Source organism: Salvia miltiorrhiza, chromosome 5 (genome assembly GCF_028751815.1).
Source record: "Salvia miltiorrhiza cultivar Shanhuang (shh) chromosome 5, IMPLAD_Smil_shh, whole genome shotgun sequence".
NCBI lineage: Eukaryota > Viridiplantae > Streptophyta > Magnoliopsida > Lamiales > Lamiaceae > Salvia > Salvia miltiorrhiza.
This window is the reverse complement of record NC_080391.1, coordinates 9,206,907-9,218,759: the sequence shown is the minus strand read 5'-3', so window position 1 is coordinate 9,218,759 and position 11,853 is coordinate 9,206,907. Positions and strand designations below refer to the sequence as shown.

The 11,853-nt window shown below is 35.9% G+C and overlaps 1 protein-coding gene across 1 annotated transcript; it reads left to right on the top strand.

Moving 5' to 3' along the window:
* The first annotated feature begins 6,424 nt into the window (after window positions 1-6,424).
* On the top strand, window positions 6,425-11,833 carry LOC130985816 (aspartic proteinase-like). The gene is made up of 14 exons (XM_057908955.1): window positions 6,425-6,582; window positions 7,281-7,657; window positions 7,777-7,837; window positions 8,262-8,356; window positions 8,439-8,551; window positions 8,752-8,920; window positions 9,008-9,047; window positions 9,191-9,255; window positions 9,696-9,809; window positions 9,902-9,966; window positions 10,130-10,283; window positions 10,364-10,483; window positions 11,460-11,548; window positions 11,621-11,833. The coding sequence occupies exons 2-14, from the start codon at window positions 7,286-7,288 to the stop codon at window positions 11,703-11,705; spliced, it is 1,542 nt and encodes a 513-aa protein (XP_057764938.1). The 5' UTR covers window positions 6,425-6,582; window positions 7,281-7,285; the 3' UTR covers window positions 11,706-11,833.
* The last annotated feature ends 20 nt before the right edge of the window (window positions 11,834-11,853 follow it).

The following is an 11,853-nucleotide window of genomic DNA, read 5'->3' as shown; positions in this document are numbered from 1 at the left end:
TCTCTTAATTTCGTGTTGGTTTGGAATTCCAGTCGACGTTGTACAAACAGTCAAATGTTTGTTTTACTTGTGGAATTTCGTTTATGTATCAAAAGAGAGGCGGACAACTGGATGACTTGTTCTCTTGAAATGGAATAATCAAACGTTTGAAAAAGTATATGCTCATCGCCCACAGTCAACAACTCCGGCCACATTTCTTTGACACGTAGACGATGTTGTGATTGAAAAATAAAGTTGGATAACAAGAGACTTTTTTTGAGAATTTTCATGGCAGCTTCCTTCGATATTTTCCAATCCAATAATGTCAGAGAATCTCGTGGTTTCGATTAAATTTAGGGGGGTGTATTCGTTGTGGATTTCCACAGATTTTAAAAAGTTCATGGAATTTAAATTCCATGGAATTCACATAGATTCCAGACGACTTTCAAAGAATTCGTGGTTGGATTTCACCCCGATTTTCACTGATTTTCGAAGACTTTACGGGATAATTTTAGAATTCAATTCCATGAAACCAACGCCCGCGGAGTCCCAGCACCGCTGGAAACCCAGCGACCGCTGAGTTCCAGCGAGCGCTGGAAACCCAGCAACCGCTGGTTTCCAACGAGTGTTGATTATTTCAAATTTCCACAGAAACTATGTTTACGGTCTTTAGTAAAATTATCATATCTTTTAGCAGTGTTGATTTGTCAGAAACCAAACTGATGTCCCTTTCCGATGGAATAAAATTATAATTTGTCGTCCGTAATATGATTAAAGTAGTTGGAAATATTTTTCAGATAGTTTTTTCTACAATCAATCAATCAATGATAATGCAAAAACACAGTGAACAAACAGTTACCAATTAACTTAAAAACATTCATTTACTTTTCTTCAATTTGTGGTTCACATAAAGAAGCAAATTCTTAGGAGAATAAATAACGTATCAACAAACAGAAAACAAAAGAAAATCAAGGGAATAATTACTACCTATCTATACTGACAATATCACAAGCCTTCCCCAAATCTTTCTAGCATGAATTCCATAAAAATTAAAAAAATCGACAACCAAAAACAATAGAAAAAAAAATCGAATCTTTTGCATAGGGAATCAACATGGAGAAGGTAAAATAGTGTTTCTTTGCAGTAAAAGAGTAGATAAATACCACAAGATAATCGTCGCTCAGATATTTTCCTGCAGGGGGTTTGCACATAAGCTTTCTTGAGAGCCTTTGAGTTGATAGGGTGGAAGGTCTGCTGTCAAATGTGGAGGTGAAAAATAGTGTGTTTGGCTTCCGCGAACAAGGCGAGGAATTCGGAGGCTGAAGTGGAGGTGGAGCGTAGAATGAAAAGATTGAAGTTTGCATTGCGTGAGGTTGGGCTGCGCTGCCTGGGCCCAGCGACCGCTGCAACCCAGCGGCCGCGGGGAACCCAGCGCCGGCTCAAATCCAGCATGTGCTGGACTCTCTCAACGATGGCTGAGTTCCAGCTCTCGCTGGCTTCTTGGCCGCGGGCGCTGGAACTCAGCGCTCGCTTAAAACTTCATGGATTTCAATTCTCGTGGTTCTTGGCCGGATTTCGTCGTGTGTATTTTTTGGATGAAATCCATGAAAGTCCTTCCGGATTTTAAGTCAATGGAATAACGAATACACCTAGATTTGTATGGATTTTAAAAAGTTTGGAACGAATACACCCAGATTTATATGGACTTTTAAAAGTCTTGAACGAATACACCCAGATTTCTGCAGACTTTTAAAAGTCTTGAACGAATACACCCAGACTTTTAAAATCCATAGAAATCCATTAAATTTTACAACGAATACACCCCCCTTAGTTTAAGTTGTGTTGACGTGATCATCCTGCCTCTGTTGACACTTCTCTCGGAAGCTAGCGGCTAACCTTATAATTCGGAAATGCTTTAGAATTTTGTCACATAGCATGAGATATTTTTCCGGATCGAATGTGATCATCAATTTCAATATTATACGTGTGAGTAGGTAATTAAATAAACGACGATTAGCTAGCTGGTGCACCATGTACTAAGATGCAATTATTAACTCGAGGAGTTCGGCGGATCTGTAGAAAGACTGTGATCTCAATAATAATTTATTAATAATAATCAGTAAATAGAGTAGAATGGATGGTTATTAATTGCCATACTATATGGGAAGTATGCGCTTATTATCATCGAAAAATGAGGATAAATTATTTTGCATATTGTTATTTAAATTAAAAGACGAAGCGATAATTCAGAGAAAAATATGTTTGCAAACAATGTAGAATTCCCGAAATACAAAAAAGCGGTCCACATAAATATGAATTGGACAAGTTAAAATAATCCATAATTAAGTTGCGTGCGGCCAGAAAACGTGTTGAAAAAGTGGAAGTGGTTGCATGATGCACTTTTCCTTTTCCTAGTTTGAATTATACAAAGGCGAAATCCCACCGTACTTGCTCAACCGTACAAGTACCTTTTGCCACTCACTTGCACTATCATTTCCATGTGTCTTCACCGTCTCCCCCGTTTTTACATTTCTTTTTTATTAGTATTATACATTTTCTCAAATTTTCATATTTATTTTCCATAAATTTATCATAAAAAAAATAAAAGATAATAAATATTTTCTCTTTAAATATCTTCTTTCTTCTCCCACATTTTCTACAAAAAAGAATTCTACTATCATTTATCATCCCTCCCCTTTCACTCCAACGAGGGATGATATTATTCCTTTATTTTTTGTGTGATAATATTATCATTTTCTAAAATGAAAATGAGGTGTGAGAAAAGATTGAATACTCTTTTAAATGAAGGAAAAAAAGATTTTTTTTATTATTCCTCATTTTCTCATAATAAATTTATCAATCAAATAAAATACTCCATCAATAGTGTTATTGAATCTAACTCTATGACATTCAATTTTTTGTGGTTAGAAAATAATACTTGAGTCGAAAAGCTAGATGCAATCAAGTTTTAGCAATTGAATTTGTTTTAAAATGTTTATTAATTGAATTGAGTTATTTGAATGCCAACTTTGTCAAGTATAAAATTATGCTGATTAGAATCAATGTTGCCTCCAGCAATATTAGATTGAATGTTGATAATATTATATTATCAATAATTCTAGGAAACAGTCAACATTTCGAAGGGAGTCTTGAAGCTAAAAATTGACTCATCATTGATAATTATATACTCCCTTCGTCCGCCAAAAGTGGACCACTTTGGCTAGGCACGAGATTTAATAAAATTGGTAATGATTTTGATGTAGTGGAGAAAGGGTCCCACCACTTTATGAGATGTGTGGTTGAAATTGAATTTGGGGTGATTTTTTTGTAAATAAAGAGTGTTTGTAATGATAAAATATTAAAGTGGATGGTGAGACCATTTCTATAAAAGGAAAGTGGTATACTCTTTGCGGACGCCCAATATAGTAAAAATGGTCCACTTTTGGCGGACGGAGGGAGTATATTTAATCTTTACCATCATTTAACATTTTTTTTTATTCTTTTATTGTGGAATAAAGTATTCTTAGCAGTTGATATAGCATGTTGATGCTATATGCACAGGTGGAATTAGGGGCGGATCCAAGATTTGAGGTTGGGGGGCTGAATTTGTTGATTTATGGTGTTTGAAGACATTTACATGGGGGTTCGGGGGCGGGAGTCCCCGAAGCAATTTTTTTTAGCATTTCGTACACTTCATTTTCATGCATTTATTTAACAATCACTTAATATAATAGATAATTGTTTGCAATTCAATTAATTCAACATCAAGTAGATTGAAAGCATATAAAACATACTTTTATGCATTTTTTAAAAAAATATATTTCATTTTATAAACAAATAAACTAATTTTCATTGTTAATAATTAGTACTTTTACTTTTAACTTTAGAATGGACTCAAATTCAACATTAAAAATTAAATAAGAAAATAAAAATAAAATAATATAAATGTAACAAACCAATGTACAATGTCAAGCAATTAATTTGGATGGTTGGGTATATGTTTTCTTTATTTATAAACACATACATACATACATACATACATACATATATACATACACACACACACACACACACACACACACACATATATATATATATATATATATATATATATATATATATATATATATATAAGGTGTGGTTTTAGAGAGAACTACATTATTTATGAGAACGTGAGAACCATCAAATCTAATGCATCCACTGTAAAAAATTAATGCATTCGCTGTTAAAATTAATGCACTAAAAAAATAATAAAAATTGCTCCATTCAGGATTCGAATCCAGGATCTGCATTCATCCAACAAGATGATGCATCCACCGTAGATCTTGATGATCGAATGACTAAATTCATCCAACAAGATGATGCATCCACCGTAGATCTTGATGATCGAATGGCTGAAAATGATTCTCCGTTCTTCTTTTATTTAGTGGTTCTTTCTTGAACATCTCCATATATATATATATATATATATATATATATATATATATATATTTATTTATTTTGATCGGGCAAAGTCATGTTAGATGTTAGTAATTCGTTCCTCATCCACTCCAAGAACCACCTTATCTCTCCATTCACCAAATCCACCTTATATCTCCAATCTCCAATTCGCTCCCAAGATGGATCGAACCCGGATCACTTCACTTAAGTGAGGACCCGGTGGCCAGTGGGCTAAGCCCCCTGATTATATATATATATATATTTGAAATTTAAAAAAAAAAAAAAATTGGGAGGGGGCTAGCCCCCTGAATCCGCCACTGGGTGGAATACTACTAAACCTAAATAATTAAATCATTCCCTTCAAAAAAAAAAATAATTAAATCATACTTTATTCTATCAATCTTATCTATCTTCTCTATATATCAAACCAAACACTCTAAGTTCTTGTTTCTCGTCATCACCATATTCATGCTATATTTATCAGTTATCACATCCTTCACGATATAGATTTACAAACATACATTACACGTTCTTTTTTTAGTGTTCTGCTTGCTTGCCACGACTTCAACAATCTGTTGGCTCGGACTTTGTGATATGATGATTATATTTTATTTTTTATAAATTATATAAGTAATTAAAGAAATTTTTAAAGACCAGATGATAAAAAACTCGAACTCAAGATCCAAGATATTGAACATTAATCTTCTACCATTAGGTCAACGCACACCCACAAAAATATATTGGAAATAAAGAAAGTGATATGATGATTTTAAGTACCAAGTAAATTGGTACACTGCAACTGAAATGACTGACCAGTCTATGGATTTAAGATAAGGCCCAACATAAATTCGATTTAGCCACTTTAGATGGCCCAAATTTTGGTGGGTATTCAGACTTAACACAGCCCGTGGCGTATTACTTGAACTAGAAAGCAATGACAAACTTGACGTTTTTATGTTATTTTCTGCCCTATCCAACCCATTGCATTTTTGAATGAAATATATAAATGACTATAGTCAACGAAGATTCATAATCAATAAAATAAAATCACGAGATGAAACTAATGCGACCAATTTGATCAATTTATTGGGTTGTAATCCATTTGAGCAAGCCCAAAATCAATCAAATAGCCTAGTGTATACATTTTGATTAAGTATCTATAAATTAGTTGGGCTTGCCGAACTGCACACATAGTGGCACACTATCTACCACATATAGTTATTTCACACTCCCGAGCCAACACCTGCACAATGTGGCTCCTTGTTATTTTAATCAATATAATTTATTTAAATTAATTATTCAATTCAAATTAGATTAGATCTAATTCTGGATTGTAGACGTCCACAGCCAAGTTTTTAGTCTCTATCTTTTTATAAGATTCACGTAGTATTTATTGGACATTCTCTATACAAACATATTGCCATTAAATATCATACTAATCTAATTTAAAAAGAAAACCTTTAGTTAAAATGATCAATCTTGAAAAATAAATCATTATACTAAAGGAAATTATTCTTGAATGAACATAAGCCTATCCAGACAGAAATAGTCAATACGTCATTAATTAATTTATTCTCTATTTCTGTCTTGCTTAATCTATAAGCAAAAAGAACCTTATATTCCCAACCTAAAAGAAAGGTGAAAAAATAAAACGAAAAAAGAAAGATAAAACCCCCCAAAACCCATGCGTCGCGTGTTACGCTACCTAGCATGCTTTGCTGACACGTAAGCCGTCAGTTACACATTTGCGCTTTGCCTGATGCCCCTCTCTGCGACGTCGTCCGCTAGCACGTTATTCCATCCTTATCACCGACCTACCTCACTCTCGTATGTCCATGACCACTATCCACCGTTCGATCAAATCCCACGGCTCTGATCGTGTTGCGGATCATAACCTTCATGCGCCGCGACACACGCGAACATACTATCTAGCATTTTAGTAAAAGTGCATCTCGTGAGAATGACATTTGTCGATAATCCAACGGCTGTATAAAGTACGAGTCTTTTATCGACGGCTGCGATTTTCGGAAAACTGTAGCTCTCTCTCAAAAATCAAAATATATTTCGGTTCTCTTATATATTCACCACCCTCCTCCCATTCATCTCTTTCTTCACTGCTACCTTCTCAGATTGGTTTTGATCTCGTCTGTCTTCAACGTTTCGGTGAGTGTGTGCATATCTTGAGCATGCGTTTGTATTCCTATAGTTTTTTTTTCGGTTGCAGAATTATTTCATCTGGCGTTTTGTTCAATACTCGGAGCACTTTTTGGTAGTGCTCCAAAGACCAATTACCGGAAAAAAAAAAAAAAAAAAAGGAAGAAGAAGAAAGAAAGATGGTGATTGAAAAGTTTTTGTTAGGTTTCAATCATCCATTTTCCGTTTGTAATGTTTTTCCCCTATTGATTTTGGTGTTTCCTTCTTTAGACAACGCATGCACTACGAATATGGATTACAGATTTTTGTCCTTGATTTTTCTGTTTCCTGTCCTCTTTTTTCAAAAATGTACCTTGTGTTGTTCTGTAGTTTTAAATTCACTTCTTTTCTGATTTGTTTGTGTATGCTGGTAAAAAGGGAAAGTGACCAAATTGACGATTTTCTGATTGCATGGTTGGTAAAGTACTAAAGTATGTTAGAAAGGAATAAGGATCCGTCTTTCAGAATGGTTGCTTCAATCCTCGTGTTATGGAATCTAAAAGAAATGCATACCAAGTTGATAAAATTAGCATTCAACTGTCACTGTCAGGGAGCACACACAGTAGTGATATAGCATGTTGCTGCTTGCTTGGAGTCTTTTTGATTTTCTAGTGGCGTGATTGTAGTCTTCGAAGAATAGTAGAATAACTTGTTAATCCGTGTTTCAGGGAAAATGGGAACCAGACTTAAAGCTGTTGCTGTCACCTTTTTCCTTTCAAGCCTGTTCTTTTCTCTTGCATTTTCTGCATCGGATGATGGATTGCTAAGAATAGGACTAAAAAAGTTGAAGTTTGATCAAAACAATCGACTAGCTGCTGGGCTTGAGTCTAAAGAAGCAGAAAAATTGAGAGCTTCAATTAGGAAGTATAGTTTCCGAGGTAAACTTAGTGAGTCTGCAGATACTGACATTGTTGCGCTGAAGAACTACATGGATGCCCAGTATTTTGGAGAGATTGGTATTGGTACTCCCCCACAGAAATTCACTGTGATCTTTGACACTGGTAGCTCCAATCTGTGGGTGCCCTCCTCAAAATGTTACTTTTCTGTAAGTCTTTACTGTTGAAAATTTTGAATTGGTTTCTCTATAACGGAATGGATGTGTCAACTGTTCTCACATTGAATATAAATGCATCGGCATATAAATGCTTTTGCTCCTCGGTGTAGGTTCCTTGTTTTTTCCACTCCAAGTACAAGTCCAGCCAATCAAGTACTTACAGGAAGAATGGTGTGTTATCCCCTGCCATTTCCTTTCTCATATTAGCATGTTGCGTTTCTTTCTGGACTCTTCAAGCTAAAGATTCCCCATAGCAGAAATGGCATTGCATGCTTTTCAGTTTAAAGTTAATTTGTGCTGATACATTGCTACTTTTGGGACTAAATATGATGCAGTTAGTACTTGAATTTTTTTTCTTTGGATATGTTACCTAGGTCATGCACTTACTTTCTGGAGAATCCTATATATATTTTGATTTGCATTGTACCATTACTATTTTACCCTTTGAGCTATAAACAAGTTCCATGGCCTTGTGTAAGTCCATAGGATTTTATCATGATATTGATATGGTTTAGTAATTTTATTTGCAATGTGATTTGATGTGGGTTATGCTAGAGAAACAATAAAAATCTGTTGTATTGTTTTTGGTCTTCAGGAAAATCTGCTGCTATCCAGTATGGGACTGGGGCTATCTCTGGATTTTTCAGTGAGGACAATGTCAAAGTGGGTCACCTAGTTGTGAAGAACCAGGTCCTCCTTGCTATTTTAGTTTATATTTTTTTGTGGTTAGTAATGTTTGGTTGCTTACAGCAATGCCATTGACTTAATCCAGGAATTTATTGAGGCAACAAGAGAACCTGGCGTTACATTTTTGGTGGCCAAGTTTGATGGCATACTGGGACTTGGTTTCAAAGAGATCTCAGTAGGAAATGCAACTCCAGTGTGGTATGATTTTTTGTTGTTTACTCATATGTTGGTTTGCTTGGGCTCACTTTATGTTGGTTGATCCCCTGTGGAAGGGGTTGTTTCGAGAGCCTGGGTTTCCTAGTTTCTGTTTCATTTAGCCTCTTGATAAGCTTTTGATTTGTTCGCCATGTCACATTCATTTAAGGGATACTATAGATAGCCATTTGTGTCACTTCCAGGTACAATATGGTCAAGCAAGGTCTTGTTAAAGAGCCTGTCTTCTCATTTTGGCTCAACCGAAATTTGAAGGATGAGGAGGGTGGTGAACTAATTTTTGGTGGAGTTGATCCAAATCATTATATTGGTAAACATTCATATGTTCCTGTATCTCAGAAAGGGTACTGGCAGGTTGGTTTATTCAGGAAATTTTGTTATTAAAAGCTTATTTAGGATGTTGCATTATGTTTTTTTTACTCTGGATTGTCCTGTCTACAGTTTGACATGGGTGATGTGCTCATTGATGGAGAAGAAAGTGGTATGTACTTGTTTCAGTGGTTCCATGCGGCATTAGCCTCTTCGACAGAGTGATAAAAATAATCTTAGGAGTCATTTCCATGCACAATCTCATATTGTGCGTGTTTCTAATGAATCAATCTTTTAACATATTGTGTGTCATAGGGTACTGCAGTGGTGGGTGTTCTGCAATTGCAGACTCTGGAACTTCTCTCTTTGCGGGTCCGACGGTATATGCTTGCGTCTTGTTTCAAATGATTTATTTTGAATGGTCTTAGTTTTTTGTCTTGCATTATGCGTTGCACTCTATTTTAGCATTACAACCTTCAATATTCTTACGTGGCATGGACGCGCATATATTCTGATTGTGCTTCTAATGGGATGTATATTTCATTGAGGTGAAAACTGATGTTTCCTATGGTTACGTATTTAATCCATATTGAAGGAAGTATTTTACATTATGATTTGTGTACTTGTGAGAGAGAGGCTAGGGACAGATATTAGAATGAAATTTTCTTTACGTCTCTCCAGTTTTTACAATAATGCTTTACATATGTTTATACATAGAATTTTAGATTTAGTCTTTACAAATTACAGAAAAAAATGGTGAGTTTCATTTAATGGTTTGAAGCTTGTTGGACTGTTTGATGTGACCTTGAGATGTTTGTAGACTGTGGTGGCAATGATTAACCATGCTATTGGGGCTGCTGGAGTCGTTAGCCAAGAATGCAAAGCTGTTGTTGAACAATATGGGCAAGCGATCATGGAACTTCTTATGGCAGAGGTATGGTCAACAATTCAATGTTGCCTCACATAGTTCTGAAGTTCCATAGGGGCCTGATGTCTTCCTCACATATACTGTGTTTAATGTGACAGACTCAACCAAAGAAGGTATGCTCCCAAGTTGGTCTATGCACATTTGATGGGACCCGTGGTGTGAGGTGAATTTTTTTAATTTTACTCTCAGCATCGTACCCCGTCTTTTTTAATTCCCGTCTTGGACCAGTATATTGACTATAAATGTGAACTGGTGGTCTGGACAAGTGCTTTTGACTGTGTTTGGTCTTTGTGTTTGATTTTAGTTCTTTACACTTCTCTGTATAGTGCGGGAATTGAGAGTGTGGTGGATGCAAAAGATGGAAAATCATCTGGTTCAAATGACGCAATGTGCTCTGTCTGTGAAATGGCTGTTGTTTGGATGCAAAAACAACTTAGGCAAAACCAAACTCAAGATCGCATCTTGAACTATGTCAATGAGGTACCCTTGTGTATTCCTAGACTTTTTTGTTTCTTCTGTACTCTCGCATAGTGGTAACTTGTAGCATGACAAAATTGTAGCTTTGTGAGCGACTCCCAAGTCCCATGGGAGAGTCAGCTGTTGATTGTGCAAGCATTTCTTCCATGCCAACCGTCTCATTCACAATTGGCGGCAAAGTTTTTGATCTCTCCCCCCAGGAGGTATGTATACACCTCTTGCTTTAGTTGCTAATCAAAGTATTGTCTGTATTTTAAGTCTCTGATGATCACTGGGCATAGTTGTTCTTCCTCGATACGATCAGTAATTAATACGTAGTTTTGGCTTTTTGCTAGTTTAATAATCTAGAAGCTCCTCTTCCCGCCGAGTAATTGGTACATACGTTATATCAATATATTTTTTTCGGTCTATGTCAATAGATATTTTTCAGTGTAAGCACCTCAATTGAAATTATATAGTACTAACTACTATCCAAAAACAATATAGTTTGTTCTGAGACCCAACTGTTCTAGCTTCTCCTCTCCCTGCTTGGGGTAATCCCACTTCACACAGAAGAACTAATACTTGCATTCTACAACTCATCTATAGATATCTAAAACTGGTATATATATGCATCTGCGTATGGCCATCTATCTTTACTTTTTTTTTTTAAGAAGAGATGGCCATATCTTTATTTGATTGGTAGTAGTTACGAAATGGAGGCAAGTTGGGCAGATGAGCAAATCATGATTAGTATGGAATTAATGCATGCCCTTTCTTCTTTCAGAAAAGAGAAATACATATATTATGTTCTTTTCAGTCTATGGTTCTTCGTGGTACACCTTCCTAATTCTGCAAGTCAATGTGTTTTTAATCTGGTGACATATGTTCTTGCTGATCAAATAGGAAACACAACATAGAAGACCTTCCTCTCTTAATAAAAAATCCAGCCACCGCTTTATTTATTTATGAAAACCTGAAACTTCATGAGTTGAGATAAATAGATATAGTTGCATGATTAAGTACCCAGTGTTGGGCCAAGTTCGTATTTCCAAAGAAAAGAAAATGAAAGCAGCAAACTTTGAAAGTGAATGAGGCTACTGACTGTGTAGCTTCATGAAAGAGAAGTGTGGCTACTGAGCCAACATTTGACACTTTGGTTCATACTAATGATTGGTAATTTTATGGTGGTATAATCAGTACATACTCAAGGTAGGTGAGGGTGCGGCAGCTCAATGCATAAGCGGCTTCACCGGTCTTGACATTCCTCCACCCCGTGGACCTCTTTGGTAAGTTTTGTCCCTCCCAGAAGTAATGGATGATTGTTTATTCGAACAGATGATGAGTTTTGTGGCTGGCAGGATACTGGGAGACATGTTTATGGGGCGGTACCACACTGTGTTCGACTTTGGAAAAGAGAGAGTTGGATTTGCTGAAGCTGCTTAGACGAGGTCGCTCCGCATCATCTCCTTAATGTTAATATGGTTGTTTCTTTTTATCCATGAGCAGACATCGCATGAATGCTTAACTTTGTATGGGAGACTTTCTATTCCTGTAGTGCTGGAGTTTGATAAGTCTTGTGGTTGCTTTGTGA

What these genes read in the sequence shown, in the direction of transcription:
- LOC130985816 (XM_057908955.1), top strand. Translation starts at nt 7,286, where the DNA reads ATGGGAACCAGACTTAAAGCTGTTGCTGTCACCTTTTTCCTTTCAAGC. An exon ending in ACCTAGTTGTGAAGAACCAG is followed by an intron (nt 8,357 to 8,438) that starts GTCCTCCTTGCT and finishes GACTTAATCCAG; the next exon opens with GAATTTATTGAGGCAACAAG. An exon ending in TCTTGAACTATGTCAATGAG is followed by an intron (nt 10,284 to 10,363) that starts GTACCCTTGTGT and finishes ACAAAATTGTAG; the next exon opens with CTTTGTGAGCGACTCCCAAG.